The sequence below is a fragment of the Oncorhynchus kisutch genome, linkage group LG10 (genome assembly GCF_002021735.2).
Source record: "Oncorhynchus kisutch isolate 150728-3 linkage group LG10, Okis_V2, whole genome shotgun sequence".
NCBI classification, from domain to species: Eukaryota; Metazoa; Chordata; class Actinopteri; order Salmoniformes; family Salmonidae; genus Oncorhynchus; species Oncorhynchus kisutch.
Window position 1 is genome coordinate 28,168,801 of NC_034183.2, and position 26,779 is coordinate 28,195,579.

The 26,779-nt window shown below is 45.5% G+C and overlaps 1 protein-coding gene across 1 annotated transcript in view; it reads left to right on the forward strand.

Annotated features, from left to right (window-relative positions):
* The first annotated feature begins 954 nt into the window (after positions 1–954).
* The window catches only part of dab1a (DAB adaptor protein 1a), a 44,103-nt gene continuing 18,278 nt past the window's right edge, over positions 955–26,779 (forward strand). Inside the window, exons 1-5 of the mRNA XM_031834961.1 lie at positions 955–1,102; positions 5,473–5,760; positions 22,298–22,437; positions 24,615–24,713; positions 24,987–25,005. Coding sequence (XP_031690821.1) covers positions 5,694–5,760; positions 22,298–22,437; positions 24,615–24,713; positions 24,987–25,005 — 325 coding nt within the window. The 5' untranslated portion in view covers positions 955–1,102; positions 5,473–5,693. The remainder of the gene's footprint in view (positions 1,103–5,472; positions 5,761–22,297; positions 22,438–24,614; positions 24,714–24,986; positions 25,006–26,779) is intronic.

Below are 26,779 nucleotides of genomic sequence, written 5' to 3' on the forward strand. Positions count from 1 at the left end.
TATTCTGCTCCACTGGTTCCCACTCTATTTAGACTGAGGAGGGTCCCTGTGCTCCGTCCAGAGATGCGGCACACCACTCACCTGTTGAGGCTGGCCTGCTGGCTTCTCTCAGTCACACGTCTGACAGAGAGGCTTCCGTTTTCTGGCTGTGTGATGAAGGAAAAATACATGGGTGAACTGGTCCAATTTACATTTGTAACAGATTAACAAGACACAAGGGAGCAACACACGTATAAAAGAGAACCTGTTTTTTTGTCTCTGTTTCCCCTTCAAACATGAGAAGAAGAATTCCCTGTAGAGAATACACAGCTTTGATATCTACAGCCCCATATCTAGAAATAGACTGGGTGAACGAGAAGTGAGGCGTGTGTGTGTTTGTGTGTGTGTGTGTGTGTGTGTGTGCGCGTGTGTTTGTGTGTGTGCGTCTTTTGGGTGAATGAGATATGAGGCAGGCTATTTATGTCTTCAGAATAGTGATGGTACTATAGTTAGTTTGTTGACACTGACACAACGTGAATGTGCTGTTTGCAACGTTGCTGCTACCATGTCTGAAGTCCCACGTCATATATTACAGCTGACAATCAGGCTTCAGTTCAGTGGGCTAACACAGTCTGAAGACACACAAACCACACGGGTTTGATTCCTGGCGGGTCATATAAGGTGCCAATTAACCATCCCAGACAGTCTCCTCCCTCTCTCCTCTCCTCCTCTCTCCTCCTCTCTCCTCCTCTCTCCTACTTTCTCCCTGGGCTGTGTGGTGTCTGCTTTTCTCTGTGCTTTCATTAACCCGCCCAGTCCTGAACTTTACTTCTCTCTCTCTGATCATCCGATCTTTCATCTCTCTTTCTTTCTTATCTTGCCTGATCTGTCGCCCTTCCTTCCTTTTCTCTCCAGTCTCTCGCACTTTGCTCCCTCTCTCCGCGAACGACCTTTAACCTCCTGTCTCAGCATTCCTTCTCTCCTCTCTCTCTCCTTTTCTTTTCATCTCTGTGCTCGGTACAGCAGTGTAGCAGTCGTGTGGTATTCTGCAGTATTCAGAAGTATTTAACAGTATTCTACAGTCGTCTGGATTCTGGTGTTCTCAGGACAGGTGTTACAGCTGGTAGGTACAATAACTAAACGTGTCGCTGTGAGATTGTTGGGATTAAAAGGACAAAACACACACCATGACAAGGGAGACAACACAAATCTACATGAAGAGAGACCTAAGACAACAACACAACATGGCAGCAACACATGACAACGTTGCATGGTGGCAACAACATGGTAGCAACACAACATGGCAGCAGCACAACATGGTGGCAGCACAAAACATGGTACAAACATTATTGGGCACAGACAACAGCACAAAGGGGAAGAAGGTAGAGACAACAATACATCACGTAAAGCAGTAAGAGTGTCCATGATTGAGTCTTTGAATGAGTTTCCAGTTTGAGTGTTTGTTGCAACTCGTTCCAGTCGCTAGCTGCAGCGAACTGAAAAGACGAGTGACCCAGGGATGTGTGTGCTTTGGGGACCTTTAACAGAATGTGACTGGCAGAACGGATGTTGTATGTGGAGGATGAGGGCTGCAGTTGGTATCTCAGATAGGGGGGAGTGAGGCCTAAAACGGTTTTATAAATTAGCATCAACCAGTGGGTCTTGCGACGGGTATACAGAGATGACCAGTTTACAGAAGAGTATAGAGTGCAGTGATGTGTCCTATATGGAGCATTGGTGGGAAATCTGATGGCCGAATGGTAAAGACCACCCGAATGGTACAACAACCACCCGAGCCACTGCCTGTTCACCCCGCTATCATCCAGAAGGCGAGGTCAGTACAGGTGCATCAAAGCTGGGACTGAGAGACTGAAAAACAGCTTCTATCTCAAGGCGATCAGACTGTTAAACAGCCATCACTAACATTGAGTGGCTGCTGCCAACATATTGACTCAAATCTCTAGCCACTTTAATAATTTAAAATTGGATGTAATAAATGTATCACTAGTCACTTTAAACTATGCCACTTTATATAATGTTTACATACCCTCATCTCATATGTATATACTGTACTCTATACCATCTACTGCATCTTGCCTATGCGTTTCAGCCATTGCTCATCCATATATTTATATGTACATATTCTTATTCATTCCTTACACTTTGTGTGTATAAGGTAGTTGTTGTGAAATTGTTAGATTACTTGTTAGATATTACTTCACAGTCGGAACTAGAAGCACAAGCATTTCGCTACACTCGCATTACCATTTGCTAAACATGTGTATGTTACCAATCAAATTTGATTTGATTTGACCATCTAGCCGCTCGAGAGCACCCTTACCTGCCAATCTATAAATTACGTCTCAATAATCTAGCATGGGTAGGAGAGGAGAGAGGAGAAGAATGAGAGATAGGAAGTTTATTATTCAGAGAGAGCTGAGTGGCTGAATGAGTGTAGCTGCTAATCTCACCCTAAGCATGATGGACAGAACACAATGAGAGAGAGAGAGAAACAGGAAGAGAGAGAGAGGGAAGTAGAGAAAGAGAGGGAGGTAGAGAGAGAGAGAGAGGTAGAGAAAGAGAGGGTGGTAGAGAGAGAAACAGAGGAAGAGAGAGAGGGAAGTAGAGAAAGAGAGGGAGGTAGAGAGAGAGAGGTAGAGAGAGAGAAGTAGAGAAAGAGAGGGAGGTAGAGAGAGAAAGGGAAGTAGAGAAAGAGAGGGAGGTAGAGAGAGGGAGAGAGGGAGAGGTAGAGAGAAAGAGGGAAGTAGAGAAAGAGAGGGAGGGAGATAGACGTTTACATTTACCTAACAGACAAGTGACAGTGCAGGGATTGGCCTTGCTGTACTCCCTCCCTCTCTGCCAGTGTGTCTGTGTAGAAGCAGATGATTTCTGGGCATTAAGCTCCTCTTGGCAGCGCCCGGTTTATGGACACACATATACACACACACACACACACACACACACACACACATAGGCAGACACACACACACAACTGTTGGCTGTGGCCCACTTACGGGCATCCAATTTACCGCTTGTTTCCTCCTCCTCTCCTCCGGCCGTCCTCTCTTCTCGTTCTTCAGAGGCACTAAGCCATGTTCATGTCCATCTCTCAGCACAGACCAGACCAGGATCGGACAGCTGATTCCTACAGTCCAACAGAACAGTGTTTCTCAACCTTTCTATACCAAGGACCTGTATGGATCTTCCTACTTCATGGTTTACATTTAAAACAGAACTGTCCAAATGAGCTAACCATCTAAGGGATTGGTCTACAACATCCCGGGGTCGTTGAGATACATTGCAGTATTCCAGGTTGTTGTTGTTATGTTTCTTAATTGTGTGATATGTTAACGTTGAGCCACTGTTATAGGACAACATGCTGAATGTCTTCCTCCTCTCTCTTTGAAATCTGTCTTTCTCCCTCAAGGTATCTTAGCCTAGATTAGAAATATCTCTGACTTTCCCCAGAGAAATCCACCAGATGCCAAGCACATATGCACGTACGCAAGCACGCAGGCATGACTCGCACACACACACACACACACACACACACACACACACACACACACACACACACACACACACACACACACACACACACACATTGGGGTGGTGCAGCCCTCACAGAGGGGTGGTGCAACACTTACAAACATATGGCAACATTATAAGACAGATAAACAGCTGAACAGTCTGGTACAAATGAAGAATAATCCACTAGAAATAAAGGATATCTAGCTGAGGCTACTTTCACGCCCTGAAAGAGAGAGTTAGTAGACAGAAAAGGCAGATTGAAAATGAGGGAGGGGGGCTGGTTTGGAGCTGAGGTTGCATTAGTGTCCTTTCTCCACTCCCCCTCTCGCTCTCTCTCTCTCTCTCTCTCTCTCTCTCTCTCTCTCTCTCTCTCACTCTCCCTCCATTTTGCAGCAGTGACCATAATAGCAGAAATTGGAGTGACTCATTCAGTACAGAACTCCAGCATGTTTTACTCTGATAAAGAGTATTGTCAGTGTGAGTGTGTGTGTGTGTGTGAGAGTTCTGTTGGTTGGAATGCAAAGGGTTACCAAGGTCACATCATCCACTGAACCCCCTTTCATCCCCAAAAGAGGAAAACTCGAAACCTGTAGCTGATATTGAACATGTTTTATTAGCAAGTCTTCAAAAACCTAATTCTACGTCTAGCTAAGGTGTTTTGTGGTGGTAGAATCAGTACGAAATTTGAAATGTGTAAAAACAAAATGTGCCACTAGTGTCTGCTTGCTGGCTAAACTAGTCTCAAATCAATCCATAATGAAACGAAAGGCATGTACGCTAACGACGCCAGTTCACACACTCACTGCTGAATACCCCCTCTAGCTAGCTAGCTAGTGCAGTGAAGTTCTAGCTAATGCACAAATGAGTTTTCATGATATCTCTTCTGTCATGATTAGTGCGACGAGTTCTACAGCACAGTTGACTGCTCTCTGCGACGTTATCGTTATCGCGTTGGCCAAATGTTACAAAGTAGCGAGGCAGAGTGCCAGCCGTCAGATACATGCTGATTTCTGAGAACAGTCCCATAACGTTGGTGCCTTATAACTTCATCAACAAAATGTCAAACTAGCTACCGTGTAGCCATTCAAACAAGCTTGCACTAGGCTGCTAGCTTGAGCATGGTTTACCGTAGTAGCCAGTGCGTCATAGCCACCGAGAGCCGAGTCATTTTCAGAATTAGGAACTAGTGTCAGGTGGATGAGCAGAATCTATATATTTTTTAGATGTGTCACAAGTCCTTCAAGACAGATCGATTGAGGGATGAGCATCACATAGACAATGGGGCTTCGCCATTATGTGCAACTGTCACGCCTTGGTCATTGTATTTTGTGTTTTCGTTATATATTTGGTCAGGCCAGGGTGTGACAGGGGTTTATGTTATTGTATTTCGTATTGGGGTTTGTAGTATTTGGGAACGCGGCTGATTAGGGGTGTTGTATAGGCTTGGCTGCCTGAGGCGGTTCTCAATCAGAGTCAGGTGATTCACGTTGTCTCTGATTGGGAACCGTATTTAGGTAGCCTGAGTTTCGCTTTGTATTTCGTGGGTGATTGTTCCTGTCTCTGTGTAGTTTCACCAGATAGGCTGTAATTAGGCTTCACGTTCCGTTTGCTGTTTTTTGTATTCATGAGTTATTTCATGTATCGTCACTTTTTTCATTAAAATCATGAGTAACCACTACGCTGCATTTCGGTCCGACTCTCTTTCAACAAACGAAGAACGCCGTTACAGCAACTATCAACTCACAGGAGACAGATGGGCACTGGATGGCACAAGGGGCATGTGGGGCATTAGTTGGAATGAGGACTGTAGAGGAAGGAAGGAGAGGGGTCTCCTCCAAAGTCTCCTTGAGACAGGATAGTATCAATGTGTGGAAAAAGGTTGAATAAATGTACCAACCATCTCTCTCTCCCTTCCTTTCCCTCTCTCCCTCTCATCCCCATTCTCTCTCTCTCTGTCCCCAGCTATCTGTAAGTGTGTGTGGGATGTCGTGTCAGGGCTAGAGCCCTTCCCTCTCCCATGAGCCTGTGTGCCCACACACACACACGGCGCCCCCACACACACACACGGCGCCCCCACAAACACACAGACACACGGCGCTGACGTTGTGAAGTGGACCCTCGGAAACAGACCGGAGCAGAACCGGATCAAACCAGCCTGTGGGCCGGCGGGGCGGAACCTGAGGATGTCAACAGAGGCGGAACTACAGCCAGCTGTCAGGCCCAGTGTCAGGAGAGACTCCAGGAGGAAAGGTAATAAAGGCTTCGTAATGCGTTCATAATGCCTTTATAATGCCTTCATACTGTTAAGTGATACAGTGCTGTCATTTGATTGTTTAGCTTCAGGTGCAAAGGCAGGTGTTAAGCTGTATCTAACAGGTATGTCGGTACAACTATGTGTGTTCATCTCTCTCAGCGCCAGCCAGGTGGCACTGGCCTGAACACCTGGAGAGGTCCGTACCCATGTTCCCTAACCCCCAGCCCCCCTGCCCAACAGTCACAGTCACACAATGATTCACTAAACAGCGGGCACTCTGTTACTGACACAATGGCTTGAAACTTTACGCACACACACACACACACACACACACACACACACACACACACACACACACACACACACACACACACACACACACACACACACACACACACACACGTGAGGGTGATGAAATACAAATGCAATTATATTTGTTCCAACTGTATTCCACCCAGAGTCGATCAGTCTGCTGTGGACCCTGTAGAAAGCCTGTTAGTGGATCAGTACTCTCCTCAGGAGGATGTGGAAACCTGTTGGGTTTCCCTATTGTCTTTGTGCGTGTGCATGCTTGTGTGTGTTCTCCCATAGGCATGCCCTGCTTTGAAAGCTCCATGAATTCTGAGGTTTCAGACCCAGTCTGCTGCTCCACATAGAAGACTTACCCAGAAACCCATTATACACACTTATAGGTGCTACGTATAAAATGTCTCAACCATGTGGAAGCTAGGTGAATTGCAACAGTACTGAATATGAACAACTCTCCCTCCTCTCCTGCCTCCCATTTCTTCACAGCACAGCAGAGACTTTGTGGCTGTGGAACCTAGTGGAAACTACTCTCGCTTGAGACTTGTACTTTCAGTTTGGTCCACCAGCTTCAAACAGCTGAAAATATGTTTTGTTAGTGAAAGATATTTCACATCGATTTACAGTACATTCGGAAGGTATTCAGACCCCTTGACATTTTTTTTACATTACAGTCTTATTCTAAAATGTTCCCTAGTCAATCTACACACAATACCCCATAATGGAAAAAGGTTTTTAGAAAAAAACTAAATACCTTATTTACATAAAAGTATTCAGAACCTTTGCTATGAGAGTCGGAATTGAGCTCAGGTGCATCCTGTTTTCATTGATCATCCTTGAGATGTTTCTACAACTTGATTTGAGTCCACCTGTGGTAAATTCAATTGATTGGACATGATTTGGAAAGGCACACACCTGTCTATATAAGGTCCCACAGATGACAGTGCATGTCAGAGCAGAAACCAAGCCATGAGGTCGAAGGAATTGTCCGTAGAGCTGGACGCCCGGCCAAACTGAACAATCGGGGGAGAAGGGCCTTGGTAAGGGAGGTAACCAAGAACTCGATGGTCAGAGTTCCAGAGTTCCTCTATGGAGATGGGAGAACCTTCCAGAAGGACTACCAGATCTGCAGCACTCCACCAATCAGGCCTTTATGGTAGTGTGGCCAGATGGAAGTCACTCCTCAGTAAAAGGAACATGACAGCCTGGTTGGAATTTGCCAAAAGGCACCTAAAGACTCTCCGAACATGAGAAACAAGATTCTCTGGTCTGATGAAACCAAGATTGAACTCTTCGGTCTGAATGCCAAGCATCACGTCTGGAGGAAACCTGGCACCATCCCTACGGTGAAGCATGGTGGCTTCGGAACAAGTCTCTGAATGTCCTTGAGTGGCCCAGTCAGAGCCCGGACTTGAAGCCATCGAACATCTCTGGAGAGACATCGCTTGAGAGGATCTGCAGAGAAAAATGGGAGAAACTCCCAAAATACAGGTTTGTCAAGCTTGTAGCGTCATACCCAGGAAGACTCGAGGCTGTAATCGCTGCCAAAGTTGCTTCAACAAGTAAAGGGTAAACTGAGTAAAGGGTCTGAATATTTGATATTTCAGTAGTTGCTTTTTATTTGCAAAAATTGATAAAAATCTGTTTTTGCTTTGTCATTATGGGGTATTGTATGTAGATTGATGAGGGAAAAAACAATTTAATCAATTTTAGAATGACGTAAGCAACATAAGAAAATGTGTAAAAAGTCAAGAGGTCTTTCCCGAATGCACTGTAGATTGTACAATGATTCTTTACACTATGAATTGCTTGTTTGGTAACATAAACTGAAATTAGGCAAATGTTACAGAATTTTAATGGCAGGGCAATTTCTGCTTGTGCGATGATAACCATGCCTCTGAGTGAAGCTTTGACAACAAGAGCCAGAAGGCTGAACAATCTTTATGCAATTTTGTGTGGGCCCAAAACGTTTTAGTTGTTGTTGTTGAAACAAAGAAACATTGTGAAACTATCATTCCGCTATTACTGCAGATATCAGGACATTTTTCAAATGTTTTCAAAGAAAAGATATGACATATAGCTCCTTTAACCTGCACACCTCTCCTCTATCCTTCTCTATCCTCCTCTATCCTTCACCTGTATCATCAGCTCTCTCTCCTCCTCCATCCCCCTCTTCCCCCTCTGGGCTGGGAGTTAGCATGCTGTCCCTGCTACATAGAGTGATACAACTGTTACGGTGAATGCACACACCAAGGAACACACACACACACACACACACACACACACACACACACACACACACACACACACACACACACACACACACACACACACACACACACACACACACACACACACACACACACACACACACACACACGCTCCAGGTAATAATAAAACAGTGACAGTGGGACGGCCGATGAGGCTGCTTCCTCATATCAATGAAATGCTTCTCTCTGTCTGCTTCTCCAAGCTCTCATCTGAGGAGTGATACTGAATTAATATCGCTAATGGTTAGACCTCTAAATGACCTCTGTGTCTAAGAGGAGAGAGAGAAGAGATAGACAGAGCGAGAGAGAGCAAGCGGGAGAAAAGCGCCATACATTTAATTAAAATGTTTTTTTTGTGATGTGGGTGTATTCCGGTGTTAGTGTGTTGTCTATGTGACCAACCAATTCTTAAATCCGTCTCTGCTGTGCACCAAAAGACTAGGTTAGACCAATGAACTAAAGTATTTGTGTGTGTGTGTGTGTATGTGTGTGTGTGCATGCGTGCGTGCCACGGTCTCCTCCAGACTTTTCATGTGGTTGTTCGACCGCACCAGTTACTAGTCTCCATAGCAACAGTTTCTCCGCAAGTAATTTGCACATGGAAACATCCCATATGTCACACTCATACTCTCTCGCACACACACTCTCTCACAGACACACACACTCTCTCGCAGACACACACAGATGGCTACATTGCAGGGACAAGCTCACCATCTCTCCGTTTCTCTTTCATGTGTTTTTTCTCCATCTCTCCTTCTTTCTCTCCGTCCCTCCATCACACGACTCTGCTGGGAGAATGAAGGGAGTAGATTCATTAAGACCTCCCCTACTGACAGACAAGATGAGATGAAGGGAGTAGATTCATGAAGACCTCCCCTACTGACAGATAAGATGAAGGGAGTAGATTAATGTAGACCTCCCCTACTGACAGACAAGATGAGATGAAGGGAGTAGATTCATGAAGACCTACCCTACTGACAGACAAGATGAGATGAAGGGAGTAGATTCATGTAGATCTCCCCTACTGACAGACAAGATGAGATGAAGGGAGTAGATTCATGTAGACCTCCCCTACTGACAGACAAGATGAGATGAAGGGAGTAGATCCATGAAGACCTCCCCTACTGACAGACAAGATGAGAGGGAGGAGTAGATTCATGAAGACCTCCCCTACTGACAGACAAGATGAGATGAAGGGAGTAGATTCATGAAGACCTCCCCTACTGACAGACAAGATGAGAGGGAGGAGTAGATTCATGAAGACCTCCCCTACTGACAGACAAGATGAGATGAAGGGACTAGATTCATGAAGACCTCCCCTACTGACAGACAAGATGAGATGAAGGGAGTAGATTCATGAAGACCTCCCCTACTGACAGACAAGATGAGAGGGAGGAGTAGATTCATGAAGACCTCCCCTACTGACAGACAAGATGAGATGAAGGGACTAGATTCATGAAGACCTCCCCTACTGACAGACAAGATGAGATGAAGGGAGTAGATTCATGAAGACCTCCCCTACTGACAGACAAGATGAGAGGGAGGAGGAGATTCATGAAGACCTCCCCTACTGACAGACAAGATGAGATGAAGGGAGTAGATTCATGAAGACCTCCCCTACTGACAGACAAGATGAGATGAAGGGACTAGATTCATGAAGACCTCCCCTACTGACAGACAAGATGAGATGAAGGGAGTAGATTCATGAAGACCTCCCCTACTGACAGACAAGATGAGAGGGAGGAGGAGATTCATGAAGACCTCCCCTACTGACAGACAAGATGAGATGAAGGGAGTAGATTCATGAAGACCTCCCCTACTGACAGACAAGATGAGATGAAGGGACTAGATTCATGAAGACCTCCCCTACTGACAGACAAGATGAGATGAAGGGAGTAGATTCATGAAGACCTCCCCTACTGACAGACAAGATGAGAGGGAGGAGGAGATTCATGAAGACCTCCCCTACTGACAGACAAGATGAGATGAAGGGAGTAGATTCATGAAGACCTCCCCTACTGACAGACAAGATGAGATGAAGGGAGTAGATTCATGAAAACCTCCCCTACTGACAGACAAGATGAGAGGGAGGAGTAGATTCATGAAGACCTCCCCTACTGACAGACAAGATGAGATGAAGGGAGTAGCTTCACGAAGACCTCCCCTACTGACAGACAAGATGAGAGGGAGGAGTATATTCATGAAGACCTCCCCTACTGACAGACAAGATGAGATGAAGGGAGTAGATTCACGAAGACCTCCCCTACTGACAGACAAGATGAGATGAAGGGAGTAGATTCATGAAGACCTCCCCTACTGACAGACAAGATGAGAGGGAGGAGTAGATTCATGAAGACCTCCCCTACTGACAGACAAGATGAGATGAAGGGACTAGATTCATGAAGACCTCCCCTACTGACAGACAAGATGAGATGAAGGGAGTAGATTCATGAAGACCTCCCCTACTGACAGACAAGATGAGAGGGAGGAGTAGATTCATGAAGACCTCCCCTACTGACAGACAAGATGAGATGAAGGGACTAGATTCATGAAGACCTCCCCTACTGACAGACAAGATGAGATGAAGGGAGTAGATTCATGAAGACCTCCCCTACTGACAGACAAGATGAGAGGGAGGAGGAGATTCATGAAGACCTCCCCTACTGACAGACAAGATGAGATGAAGGGAGTAGATTCATGAAGACCTCCCCTACTGACAGACAAGATGAGATGAAGGGAGTAGATTCATGAAGACCTCCCCTACTGACAGACAAGATGAGAGGGAGGAGTAGATTCATGAAGACCTCCCCTACTGACAGACAAGATGAGATGAAGGGAGTAGATTCACGAAGACCTCCCCTACTGACAGACAAGATGAGAGGGAGGAGTATATTCATGAAGACCTCCCCTACTGACAGACAAGATGAGATGAAGGGAGTAGATTCACGAAGACCTCCCCTACTGACAGACAAGATGAGAGGGAGGAGTATATTCATGAAGACCTCCCCTACTGACAGACAAGATGAGAGGGAGGAGTAGATTCATGAAGACCTCCCCTACTGACAGACAAGATGAGAGGGAGGAGTATATTCATGAAGACCTCCCCTACTGACAGACAAGATGAGAGGGAGGAGTAGATTCATGAAGACCTCCCCTACTGACAGACAAGATGAGAGGGAGGAGTATATTCATGAAGACCTCCCCTACTGACAGACAGGATGAGAGGGAGGAGTAGATTCATGAAGACCTCCCCTACTGACAGACAAGATGAGAGGGAGGAGTATATTCATGAAGACCTCCCCTACTGACAGACAAGATGAGATGAAGGGAGTAAATTCATGAAGACCTCCCCTACTGACAGACCAGATGAGATGAAGGGAGTAGATTCATGAAGACCTCCCCTACTGACAGACAAGATGAGAGGGAGGAGTAGATTCATGTAGACCTCCCCTACTGACAGACAAGATGAGATGAAGGGAGTAGATTCATGAAGACCTCCCCTACTGACAGACCAGATGAGATGAAGGGAGTAGATTCATGAAGACCTCCCCTACTGACAGACAAGATGAGAGGGAGGAGTAGATTCATGTAGACCTCCCCTACTGACAGACAAGATGAGAGGGAGGAGTAGATTCATGTAGACCTCCCCTACTGACAGACAAGATGAGAGGGAGGAGTAACTTCAAGTGTTTCTATATTTCGGGAAAGATGGTTGGATGAAACAGCCTTTTGTTTTAACAGATGTCCTGTCTTCATAAATACCATGTTTTTGTTTGTTTCTGTTTAGAACAGTATAAAAGCTAATTTGGTATCTGTGTAGCTGGATAGTTTGAGAACGAGACACGGACTGAGGGAGGAAAAGAGGAAGAGGGGTCAGTGAAAGAGACTCAAAATTGACAGGGTCAGTCAGACAGATAGACAATTGAAACAGCAGGTTCGGTCTCCCTGTCTATTCTCAGACTGAACTCCCTTTCTGGCCTGAGAAAGTTTTTGCTTCACAAGGTGACCTTGTCATAGTGGTGGCGATGGTGTATTCTTTGGGAGTTGGGAGGGGGGGTAATGTGGACGGTTCTGTCCCTGAGGTTTTACCACTCTAATTTGTTCCTTGTTTTCTGTCAGAGTGGATGGCTGCAGGCTACACACACACACACACGCGCGCGCGCACGCACACACACACACACCTCAGGTCCCAAGTGCTCGCCCCTGTCATCCGGGTCAAAGAGGTGATGAAGAGCTGTGAGGGAGAGAGGAAGAGAGGTGGGGAGGAGAGAAAGTGGAGGAGGAGAGGACACCTATCACAGTAACCGCAGCCCCCTAGTGGCAGATCTTAGCCCTCTACAGATATGAATATGTATGAACACATACAGAACAATGACCCTGCATGGCCTTGGTCAGCATGGTAATATAATCATTCAACATAGAGTCTTCAGGAAAATCAGAGTACAGTCAGCTTGATGATAAAATCAACCATAAATTTGTTTCTACACACAATCCCAAGAAACACCACTTTAGTGTTGGATGTGGTTGTTATCCAGCCCCCAGTAAACGTGCTATAGCACTGGGGATCATCCATAAGAGAGTAGCTTCACTCTAGGAACAGCTACAGTGGTGTGACTGACTGGGTTTTAACAACACTGTCAGCCCGCTGAGACACTGTAAAGCCCAGGCAAGGTCATTTTTCCTGCTCATATTAGACATCTTTGTTGGATTGTGTAGCATTGGGTTGTTCCTTTCATGTCTGCAATCATTCTCTCTCTCTTCCCCACTCATCTCTCTCTCTCTATCTCCCTACCTTTCTCTCCCTCATCCCCCTCTCTCTCTCTCTCTCTATCTCCCTACCTTTCTCTCCCTCATCCCCCTCTCTCTCTATCTCCCTACCTTTCTCTCCCTCATCCCCCTCTCTCCCTCTCTCTCTCTCTATCTCCCTACCTTTCTCTCCCTCACCCCCCCCTCTCTCTCTATCTCCCTACCTTTCTCTCCCTCATCCCTCTCTCTCTCTCTCTCTCTCTCTGTTAGTGTGACAGATGTAATGGAGGATTATTTCATTAGATGTGTTAGAAGCACAGCAGGTCACAGCCGCAGCGGACATTTAATTACATCACACACACACACACACACACACACACACACACACACACACACACACACACACACACACACACACACACACACACACACACACACACACACACACACACACACACACACACACACACACACACACACACACACACACACACACACACACAGAGAGATTAATTCAGCTGTGACAGGAAAGGCTGTGATGGAGCATGATACTAATATAAACCACTCAGCAGGCAAGCTAACCCCGGAGCTATCTATACAAATCTACCTCCTACCTCTCTCTACCTCTCCCTATACCTCTTTCATCCCCCTTACTCTCACTCTTTATCTACCTCTCTTGGCTTTCATGTCGCTCACATGCTGGGATGACTCTCTGAAGGGAGGGGGGGTTGTCACAAGAATGTGTGTGCATGAGTGTACTTACTTGTGTGTGTGTCTGTGAGCTTCTGTGAGCCATGTGTGCATGCCTATATGGTCTATTGGTCTGTAACTATCAGCCAGTCATAATGGCCCAAAAAAGATGAATGAAATACTGCTATGGGCATCAGGTACAGTAGTTTAGAGGTTGATGGCGCGATAGAGATGGCAGCTTCGCTTCAAGTCCTTAGGAAACTGCAGTATTTTGTTTTTTTATGAATTATTTCTTACGTTGTTAGCCCAGAAAACTTTAAGTGTTATTGCATACAGCCAGGAAGAACTATTTGATATCAGAGAGACATTAACTTACTAGCACAACCAGCACTACGACCAGGAATACGACTTTCCCAATGCGGATCCTTTGTCTGCACCTCCCAGGGCATTTGAACTGACTCCAGAGGCCAACCCAAAACAACACCGTCAGAGGAGAGTGTGCCGGAGTGGTCTTCTAGTGAGGCTTCGGTTGCGCGCACACCACCCATCGCTTCAGAGTATATTACTCGCTAATGTCCAGTCCCTAGTTAACAAAGTTGACGAAATTAGTGCAAGAGTTGCTTTCCAAAGAGATTTCCAGGATTGTAACATACTCTGTTTCATGGAGACATGGCTAGCTGGGGACATGCTGTCTGAGTCAGTACAGACAATGGGATTTTCAGTGCATCGCACCAACAGGAACAAACATCTCTCTGGTGAGAAGAAGGGCGGGGGTGTATGTTTCATGATTAACAACTCATGTTGTAATTATAACAACATACAAGAACTCAAGTCCTTTTGTTCACCTGACCTAGAATTCCTCACAATCAAATGCCGACCGTATTACCTCCCAAGAGAACTCTCCTCGGTTATCATCACAGCCCTGTATATCCCCCCGCAAGTGGATACCAAGACGGCCATCAAGGAACTTCACTGGACTTTATGCAAACTGGAAACCATATATCCTGAGGCTGCATTTACTGTCGCTGGGGATTTTAACAAAGCTAATCTGAGAACAAGTCCGCCTAAATTCTAGCAGCATATCGATTGCTGTACACGGGCAAGTAACACACTCGACCACCGCTACTCTAACTTCCACGATGCATACAAGGCCCTCCCTGGCCCTCCTTTTGGAAAATCTGACCATGACTCCATCTTGACCTCCAAAATATTGACCTATATGATCGTGGACTTCAGGAAACAGCAAAGGGAACACCCCCATCTCCACATCGATGGGACAGCAGTGGAGAAAGTGGAACGTTTTAAGTTCCTCTGTGTACATGTTACCGACAAACTGAAATGGTCCAAGCACACAGACAGCGTGGTGAAGAAGGCGCAACAGCACCTTTTCAACCTCAGGAGGCTGAAAAAATGTGGCTTATCCCTGAAAACCCTCACTAACGTTTACAGATGCACAATTGAGAGCATCCTGTTGGGCTGTATCACCACCTGGTATGGCAACTGCACTGCCCACAACCGCAGGGCTCTCCAGAGGGTGGTGCGGTCTGCACAGCACATCACCGGGGGCAAACTACCTGCCCTCCAGGACACCTACACCACCCAATGTCACAGGAAGGCAAAAAATATAATCAAGGACAATAACCACCCGAGCCACTACTTGTTCACCCCACTTCCATCCAGAAGGCGAGGTCAGTACAGGTGCATCAAAGCTGGGACAGAGAGATAGAAGCTGTTTTTCAATCTCAAGGCCATCAGATTGTTAAACAGGCACCACTAGCTCAGAGAGGCAGCTGCCAACTTACAGACTTGATATCATTGGCCACTTTAATAAATGGAACACTAGTCACTATAATAATGCCACTTTCACAATGTTTACATATCTCGCATTACTGACCTTATATTGACAGTTGAAGTCAGAAGTTTACATATACCTTAATCCTAGTAAAAATTCCCTGTCTTAGGTCAGTTAAGATCACCACTTTATTTTAAGAATGTGAAATGTCAGAATAATAGAGATAATTATTTATTTAAGATTTTATTTATTTCATCACATTTCCAGTGGGTCAGAAGTTTACATACACTCAATTAGTATTTGGTAGCATTGCCTTTAAATGGTTTAACTTGGGTCAAACACAAGCTTCCCACAATAAGTTGGGTTAATTTTGGCCCATTCCTTCTGACAGAGCTGGTGTAACCGAGTCAGGTTTGTAGGCCTCCTTGCTCGCACATGCTTTTTCAGTTCTGCCCCACAAATGTTCTATAGGATTGAGGTCAGGGCTTTGTGATGGCCACTCCAATACCTTGACTTTGTTGACCTTAAGCCATTTTGCCACAACTTTGAAAGTATGGTTTGGGTCATTGTCCATTTGGAAGACCCATTTGCGACCAAGCTTTAACTTCCTGACTAAGGTCTTGAGATGTTGCTTCAATATATCCCCATAATTTTCCTTCCTCATAATAATCTATTTTGTGAAGTGCACCAGTCTCTCCTGCAGCAAAGCACCCCCGCAACATGATGCTGCCTCCCCCGTGCTTCACGGTTGGGATGGTGTTCTTCGACTTGCAAACCTCCCCCTTTTTCCTCCAAACATAACGATGGTCATTATGACCAAACAGTTCTATTTTGGTTTCATTAGACCACAGGATATTTCTCCAAAAAGTATGATCTTTGTCCCCATGTGCATTTGCAAACCGTAGTCTGTCTTTTTTATGGTGATTTTGGAGCAGTGGCTTCTTCCTTGCTGAGCAGCCTTTCAGGTTATGTCCATATAGGACTCGTTTTACTGTGGATATATATACTTTTGTACCTGTTTCCTCCAGCATCTTCACAAGGTCCTTTGCTGTTGTTCTGAGATTGATTTGCACTTTTCTCATCAAAGTACGTTCATCTCTAGGAGACAGAACGCGTCTCCTTCCTGAGCGGTATGATGGCTGCGTGGTCCCATGGTGTTTATACTTGCATACTATTGTTTGTACAGATGAACGTGGTACATTCAGGAATTTGGAAATTGCTCCCAAAGATGAACCAGACTTGTGGAGGTCTACAATTTCTTTCTGAGGTCTTGGCTGAGTTATTTTGATGATTATTTTGATCATTTTCCTATGATGTCAAGCAAAGATGCACTGAGTTTGGAGGTAGGCCTTGAAATACATCCACAGGTACACCTCCAATTGACTCAAATGGTGTCAATTAGCCTATCAGAAGCTTCTAAAGCCACGACTTCATTTTCTGGAATTTTCCAAGCAAAAAAGGCACAGTCAATTTAGTGTATGTAAATTTAGGACCCACTGGAATTGTGATACAGTGAATTATAAGTGAAATAATCTGTCTGTAAACAATTGTTGGAAAAATGACTTGTGTCATGCACAAAGTAGATGTCCTAAGCGACTTGCCAAAACTATAGTTTGTTAACAAGAAATTTGTGGAGTGGTTGAAAAACGAATTATAATGACTCCAACCTAAGTGTATGTAAACTTCTGACTTCAACTGTATATACTGTATCCTTCACTATCTATTATTTACTTTCTATTGCATCTTAGCAGCTCTGTCACTGCTCATCCATATACAGTGGGACAAAAAAAGTATTTAGTCAGCCACCAATTGTGCACGTTCTCCCACTTAAAAAGATGAGAGAGGCCTGTAATTTTCCTCATAGGTACACTTCAACTATGACAGACAAAAAATCCAGAAAATCACATCGTAGGATTTTTTATGAATTTATTTGCAAATTATTTGCAAATGGTGGAAAATAAGTATTTGATCACCTACAAACAAGCAAGATCTCTGGCTCTCACAGACCTGTAACTTCGTCTTTAAGAGGCTCCTCTGTCCTCCACTCGTTACCTGTATTAATGGCACCTGTTTGAACTTGTTATCAGTATAAAATACACCTGTCCACAACCTCAAACAGTCACACTCCAAACTCCAATATGGCCAAGACCAAAGACATGTCAAAGGACACCAGAAACAAAGTTGTAGACCTGCACCAGGCTGGGAAGACTGAATCTGCAATAGGTAAGCAGCTTGGTTTGAAGAAATCAACTGTGGGAGCAATTAATAGGAAATGGAAGACATACAAGACCACTGATAATCTCCCTCGATCTGGGGCTCCACGCAAGATCTCACCCCGTGGGGTCAAAATGATCACAAGAACGGTGAGCAAAAATCCCGGGACCTAGTGAATGACCTGCAGTGAATGACCTGCAGAGAGCTGGGACCAAAGTAACAAAGCCTACCATCAGTAACACACTACGCCGCCAGGGGCTCAAATCCTGCAGATCCAGACGTGTCCCCCTGCTTAAGCCAGTACATGTCCAGGCCCGTCTGAAGTTTGCTAGAGAGCATTTGTATGATCCAGAAGAAGATTGGGAGAATGTCATATGGTCAGATGAAACCAAAATAGATATTTTTGGTAAAAACTCAACTCGTCGTGTTTGGAGGACAAAGAATGCTGAGTTGCATCCAAAGAACACCATACCTACTGTGAAGCATGGGGGTGGAAACATCATGCTTTGGGGCTGTTTTTCTGCAAAGGGACCAGGACGACTGATCCGTGTAAAGGAAAGAATGAATGGGGCCATGTATCGTGAGATTTTGAGTGAAAACCTCCTTCCATCAGCAAGGGCATTGAAGATGAAATGTGGTTGGGTCTTTCAGCATGACAATGATCCCAAACACACCGCCCCGGGCAACGAAGGAGTGGCTTCGTACAAAGCATTTCAAGGTCCTGGAGTGGCCTAGCCAGTCTCCAGATCTCAACCCCATAGAATATTTTTGGAGGGAGTTGAAAGTCTGTGTTGCCCAGCAACAGCCCCAAAACATCACTGCTCTAGAGGAGATCTGCATGGAGGAATGGGCCGAAATACCAGCAACAGTGTGTGAAAACCTTGTGAAGACGTTTTGAGATAAACTTTTGTTATTGACCAAATACTTATTTTCCATCATAATTTGCAAATAAATTCATAAAAAATCCTACAATGTGATTTTCTGGATTTTTTTCCCTCATTTTGTCTGTCATAGTTGAAGTGTACCTATGATGAAAATTACAGGCCTCTCTCATCTTTTTAAGTGGGAGATGATGGCAAAATACATAGAGATTCTTGATGAAAACCTGCTCCAGAGCGCTCAGTACCCCAGACTGGAGCGAAGGTTCACCTTCCAACAGGACAACGACCCTAAACACACAGCCAAGACTACGCAGAAGTAGCTTCGGAACAAGTCTCTGAATGTCCTTGAGTGGCCCAGACAGAGCCCAGACTTGAAGCCATCAAACATCTCTGGAGAGACATCGCTTGAGGGGATCCGCTTGAAAAGAATGGGAGAAACTCCCCAAATACGGTTTGTCAAGCTTGTAGCGTCATACCCAAGAAGACTCGAGGCTGTAATCGCTGCCAAAGTTGCTTCAACAAAGTACTGAGTAAAGGGTCTGAATACTTATGTGAATGTGATATTTCCGTTTTTTTTATACATTTAAAAGCATTTCTAAAAACCTTGCTTTGTTTTGTCATTATGGGGTATTGTGTTTAGATTGATGAGGGAAAAAAACTTTTGAATCAATTTTAGAACAAGGCTGTAACGTAACAAAATGTGGAAAAAGTCAAGGGGTCTGAATACTTTCCGAATGCACTGTATATCCATATTGATATTGTCCACCCGGTGGCCATTCTATTTAACGACATCTAACTTGCGATTTTTCTTTGGCGCTGAAAAGTGAACCAGGAATTAATTTAGTTAAGAGTCATTGTTGAGAACGGTTGCTACACTGCTGGTTATCTCCTGCAATCCTTGTAAAAGCATTTGAAAGCTTTTTCACTTTCATCAATAAAACACTGGAGGTTTTTGGAATTGCTTTTTCACTTTCATCAATAAAACACTGGAGGTTTTTGGAATCCTGACAATGATTCAGTTTATTTTTAAATGGTTTGGCTGGCTGTCAAATTACAGTTACACACACCATAAGGAAGACCATATAGTGTTTGTTCACCGGTTGCCATTTTCTTTTGTCAACAGGTTGCAAATCTTGCTGCTGTGATGGTAACTGTGGTATTCACCTATTAAATATGGGAGTTTATCAAAATTGGAATAGTTTTAGAATTCTTTGTGGGTCTGAGTAATCTGAGCGAAATACAGTTGAAGTCGGAAGTTTACATACACTTAGGTTGGAGTCATTAAAACTTGTTTTTCAACCACTCCACACATTTCTTAGGAGTCGCTTAGGATATCTACTATGTGCATGACACAAGTCATTTTTCCAACAATTGTTTACAGACAGATTATTTCACTTATAATTCACTGTATTCCAATTCCAGTGGGTCAGAAATGTACATACACTAAATTGACTGTGCCTTTTAAACAGCTTGGAAAATTCCAGAAGAGGTGTACCTGTGGATGCATTTCAAGGCCAACCTTCAAACTCAGTGTCTCTTTGCTTGACATCATGGGAAGATCAAAAGATGTCAACCAAGAACTCCACAAGTCTGGTTCGTCCTTGGGAGCAATTTTCAAATGCATCAAGGTACCATGTTCATCTGTACAAACAATAGTACGCAAGTATAACAACCATGGGACCACGCATACCGCTCAGGAAAGAGACCCGTTCTGTCTCCTAGAGATGAACGTTGGTGTGAAAAGTGCAAATCAAACCTAGAACAACAGCAAAGGACCTTGTGAAGATGCTGGAGGAAACAGGTACAAAAGTATCTATATCCACAGTAAAACGAGTCCTATATGGACATAACCTGAAAGGCCGCTCAGCAAGGAAGAAGACACAGCTCCAAAACCACCATAAAAATAACAGACTAAGGTTTGCAACTGCACATGGGGACAAAGATCGTACTTTTTGGAGAAATGTCATCTGGTCTGATGAAACAAAAATAGAACTCTTTGGCCATAATGACCATCGTTATGTTTGGAGGAAAAAGGGGGAGGCTTGCAAGTCGAAGAACACCATCCTAACCGTGAAGCACGGGGGTGGCAGCGTCATGTTGTGGGGGTGCTTTGCTGCAGGAGGGACTGGTGCACTTCACAAAATAGATGGCATCATGAGGAAAGAAAATTATGGGGATATATTGAAGCAACATCTCAAGACATCAGTTAAAGTTTGGTCTCAAATGGGTCTTCCAAATGGACAATGACCCCAAGCATACTTTCAAAGTTGTGGCAAAATGGCTTAAGGACAACAAAGTCAAGGTATTGATGTGGTCATCACAAAGCCCTGACCTCAATCCTATAGAAAATTTGTGGGCAGAACTGAAAAAGCGTGTGTGAGCAAGGAGGCCTACAAACCTGACTCAGTTACACCAGCTCTGTCAGGAGGAATGGGCCAAAATTCACCCAACTTATTGTGGGAAGCTTGTGGAACGCTACCTGAAACATTTTGACCCAAGTTAAACAATTTAAAGGCAATGCTACCAAATACTATTTGAGTGTATGTAAACTTCTGACCCAGAAGCTGAAATAAATAATTATTCCCAATAAATGTGGGAATTAAAGCTGAAATAAATCATTCTCTCTTCTATTATTCTGACATTTCACATTCTTAAAATAAGGTGGTGATCCTAACTGACCTAAAAGAGGGAGTTTTTACTAGGATTAAATGTCAGGAATTGTGTAAAACTGAGTTTAAATGTACTTGGCTAAGGTGTATGTATACTTCTGACTTCAACTGCACGTGTCTCTAATACGGTCATACATTTGGCAGGAGGTTAGGAAGTGCAACTCAGTTTCCACCTCATTTTGTGGGCAGTGTGCTCTCGAGAGCCAGTTGTGCCTTCTGCGGCATCTCTCAATAGCAAGGCTATGTTCACTGAGTCTGTACATAGTCAAAGCTTTTCTCAACTTTGGGAATTTTCTTCATTATCTTCCTCCCTCCCTCCCACTCTGTTGTCTGTGAGGAGTACTTTACTAACCACAGGAGATAACATAGAGAGAGGAGCAAGGACAACACACACAAACACACTAGTACATGCACTCAATACACACTACACACATAGATAATAGAGAGTGTGAGAAGAGAGGGGAAACAGAAAGAGAGAGGAGATAAGAACAACATGTCACACCATCATTCAGAGAGGGAATGGGTCGGGGTGGATAGAGGTAGAGATGGGATGGATAGAGAGATAGAATAGGGATGGATGGATATAGATAGAGATGGGATGGATAGAGAGATAGAATAGGGAGAGATGAATAGAGAGAGAATAGGGAAGGATGGATAGAGATAGAGATGGGATGGATAGAGAGATAGAATAGGGAGAGATGAATAGAGAGATAGAATAGGGAAGGATGGATAGAGATAGAGATGGGATGGATAGAGAGATAGAATAGGGAAGGATGGATAGAGATAGAATAGAGAGGGATGGATAGAGATAGAATAGAGAAGGATGGATAGAGATAGAATATAGAATATAGAAGGATGGATAGATAGATAGAGATAGAGAGATAGAATAGGGAGGGATGGGGGTCATAGTCATGTGTGTTTATTGTACTGTACTGACTCTGTGTTTGTGTCTCTCTGTCTCTCAGGGCAGGATCGTAGCGAGGCCGGGTTGATCAGGCGGTTTAAGGGGGATGGCGTTCGCTACAAGGCTAAACTCATCGGTCTGGACGAAGTCACGGCCGCAAGGGGAGACAAACTCTGTCAAGACTCCATGATGAAGCTCAAGGTGAGTGTGTGTGTGTTTGACCCCAAGGACAGGGAATGAGGGGGAAGGGGTCTAGGGTAATAATGGAGCATAGTGAGGTGGAGATGGGGGAGAGAAGATAGGGGAGAGAGGGGAGGTGAGGATAGTGATTTAGGCTCCTATCTCATTTAACATGCTGGGTAATTGTGTGATGGAAGGATGGTGTGAAAAAGGTGAGGGGTGAGGAAAGGTGAGGGGTGAGGAGAGGTGAGGAAAGGTGAGGGGTGAGGAGAGGTGAGGAAAGGTGAGGGGTGAGGAGACGTGAGGGGTGAGGACAGGTGAGGGGTGAGGAGAGGAGAAGTGAGGGGTGAGGAGAGGTGAGGAGAGGTGAGGGGTGAGGAGAAGAGAGGGGTGAGGAGAAGTGAAGGATGAGGAGAAGAGAGGGGTGAGGAGAAGTGAGGGGTGAGGAGAGGAGAGGTGAGGAGAGGTGAGGGGTGAGGAGAAGAGAGGGGTGAAGAGAAGTGAAGGATGAGGAGAGGTGAGGAGAAGTGAGGGGTGAGGAGAAGAGAGGGGTGAGGAGAGGTGAGGAGAAGTGAAGGGTGAGGAGAAGAGAGGGGTGAAGAGAAGTGAAGGATGAGGAGAGGTGAGGAGAAGTGAAGGGTGAGGAGAAGAGAGGGGTGAGGAGAGGTGAGGATAGATGAGGGGGGAAGAGAAGTGAAGGATGAGGAGAAGTGAGGAGAAGTGAGGGGTGAGGAGAGGTCAGGAGAGGTGAGGGGTGAGGAGAGAAGAGGTGAGGGTGAGGAGAAGTGAAGGGTGAGGAGAAGTGAAGGGTGAGGAGAAGTGAAGGGTGAGGAGAAGAGAGGGGTGAGGAGAGATGAGGAGAGGAGAGGAGAGGTGAGGGTTGAGGAGAGGAGAGGAGAGGTGAGGTGAGGGGTGAGGAGAGGAGAGGTGAGGGGTGAGGAGAGAAGAGGTGAGGGTGAGCAGAGGCAAACGGTGCATTGATCAACTTGTTTCCCAATTTGCTCATCCAGACAGGTAATACACACTAGGGTTTCCGGACATTTGACCGGCAACATTTTGATTTACCGGACATTTGAGAAATTTACCGGAGCCTTTTGCATTGGATGCGTAACCTGATTAGAGCGTCCACCCACGGTGCTCAGAATGACACAAATCACATTGAAACTATGGTAATTCATTTGAACAGAACATGCAAGTCGAGGATGCAACGGTTTGTGGTCCTTCTTACCAAAATCTGATGTGCATTTTGAACATGTTAGAATAACTGTCCACATGTACTTTTCCTCAGCCAACAAGACGAGTAACGAACAGCAAAATAACTAGCATATGTCAAGGCTTTGGTCAGCTTGTCGACAAAGAAATAGCCTATTCCAAACAGACTCTGAGCCAGTTGGGACGATAGATCCCAGATTCATTCAGTCCTAGGCTGGATAAAACAGATTTTGAGCGGGTCTTTTTCAGAGTTCCCTGTTGTTTAGAACACATCACAGATGCTGCGGCAGCAACTCTTCTGCCGGCAGACAGATTTTCCCTGTATATGTATTCTGTACACGTGTGCTAAGATACATAACGAATAGACTGTACACATGCGCTAATTTAATTAACCTGTAGACCGATAAGAATGACCAGTCAAATGTATTTACATCGACTGGTATTTTGGTATTTACGTCGACTGGACAATTGGCCGGCGCTAATTTTATTGATCTGCTTCTCTATTTTTTTTAATCAGACAAAAGCCAGCTACTACCGGCTAGTGGAAACCCTGACACACACACACACACACACACACACACACACACACACACATACACACACACACACACGCACACACACACACACGCACACACACACACACATACACACACATACACACACACGCACACACACATACACACACACACACACACACACACGCACACACACACACACATACACACACACACACACACGCACACACATACACACGCACACACACACACACGCACACACACACACACACACACACACACACACACACACACACACACACACACACACACACACACACACACACACACACACACACACACACACACACACACACACACACACACACACACACTTCTGCTCTTTCCTCCTCCTCGCTGCTTTTCTCCATTTACAGTAAGTAGACACGTGTGTGTGTGTCTATATCCTGTCTCTTTGTGTCTGTTCTGTAGGGCATAGCAGCAGCAGGGCGGTCTAAAGGAGACCACAAACAGAAGGTGTTTCTAACTGTCTCCTTTGGAGGGATCAAGATCTTTGATGAGAAGTTTGGGGTGAGTTTTAAAGGTGTGTGTGTGTGTGTGTGTGTGTGTGTGTGTGTGTGTGTGTGTGTGTGTGTGTGTGTGTGTGTGTGTGTGTGTGTGTGTGTGTGTGTGTGTGTGTGTGTGTGGTATTGGTCCAGGGGGACAGGTGGGCTTGTTAATGAGGCAGCTCTAAAGAGTCCCAGGGGAAATCAGGAGGACCTAATTGAAACCTCCTAAGTAGATCAGAATACAAACCTGGTTTATCGTCTGATATCAGTGCAGTCTGTCTTTCTCTGTGTGCAGGGTGCCATGGCGTGTGCCTGTGAGTGTGTGTGTGTGTGGCCTTGCCTCTCTACCTCCCACACTGCAGCCATATTGCTTACATCCCCCAACCCCCCTTATGGACGGATGGATGGATGAGCACTCTCACAGAAGAGGGAAGGTCGTGGCGGATAGAGAAGAGGAGCGAGGGAACATTAATCTCTCCTCCGTCCCCACAGAGGGCGGGTGCCCGTGTTCTCGCTCTCTCTCCGCCACGGTCACCGTGGTGATGGAGGGGTGGAGAGAGGGAGAGGCCTTTAAGAGAGAAAGGAAAAGTTTCGTATGTCAACCCCTCTCCAGTCTCAGCCTCGGACGAGAAACCTGGGTTCAATCTACCGGCACGGGACGTGCGTGCATGTTTGTGTGGGAGTGCGTACGTCCTGAGTGTTTGTGCGTGTGGTCCCGGGGCCTCTTCTGCTGGCTTGGTTATTGGAGGGGAGGGGCTGTTATTATTGTCAGGTCAGTCAATGGGAGTGATGACAATCATTAGCCTACTTATTAAATATAGAAGGCATCAGTCACACACACACGGCCTCTGTCTCCTTCCACTGTAGCTGCTGCCGGATGCTCTGTACTGTCAGAGCTCTGTGTGGGGTTGACAGATACACATCTCTGTGTTTTGGGTGTCAGTGCTGCGTTCTGATATTGCCTCTGCCTGTAGTGACACATCCAGTGAGCAGATGAAATGATCAACTCGACTGCCTGCAGCGACGCAACTGTCTTTGCCACTTACACTCACACACACACACACACACACACACACACACACACACACACACACACACACACACACACACACACACACACGTACACGGATGCGCACACACACATGTATGTGTGTGGGTGTATGTGTGGCATCGGTATGCATGTTTGAGCGTGCTATGTGTGTTTGTGTGTGTTTGGAAGTCAGTGTAAGTATGTGTGAGTGTGTGGGTAGAGTCAGTCCCGTCTCCCGTTCTCTGGGACAACCAGTGCCATCTGCCATGGGCACAGCTATCCCTCCCTGGCGCAAATGCTCTGGTTAAACTGGGGAGAGCAGGGGAACTAAAGACTGTTAAACGAGCAGGCGGGTATGTGTGTGTGTGTGTGTGTGTGTCTGTGTGTGGGTTGAGGAGGTCTAATCCCCCTTCTTCCTGCCTGGCACAACAACACAACAGAGGCTCACAGGGAATAGTGTGACTGTCTCCCTCCGTCTGTCCTCAATTTGGCAAGGGGTGTGTGAGGGCCACTTCCTGCTGAGAGCTGTCTGAGCTCTGAAAATAAGTACTTGCCAGATCCTCTCCCTCCTATCTCCTCTCTCCTCTCTCTCTCCTCTCTCCCTCCTCTCTCTCTCTCCTCTCTCTCTCTCTTCTCTCTTCTCTCTCTTCTCTCCTCTCTCTCTCTTCTCTCTCTCTTCTTCTCTCTCTCTCCTCTCTCCTCTCCTCCCTTCTCTCTCTCTCCTCTCTCTCTCCTTCTCTCTCTCTCTCTCTCTCTCTCTCTTCTCTCCTCTCTTCTCTCTCTCTCCCTCTCTCTCTCTCTCTCTCTCTCTCTTCTCTCTCTCTCTCTCGTCCTCTCTCTCTCCTCTTTCTCTCTCCCTCTCTCTTCTCTCTCTCTCCTTCTCTCTCTCTCTCTCTCCTCTCTCTCTCTCTCTCTCTCTCCTCTCTCTCCTCCTCTCTCTCTCCTCTCTCTCTCTCTCTCTCTCTCTCTCTCTCTCTCTCTCCTCTCTCCTCTCTCTTCTCTCTCTCTCCTCTCTCTCTTCTCTCTCTCTCTCTCTCTTTTCTCTCTCTCTCTCTCTC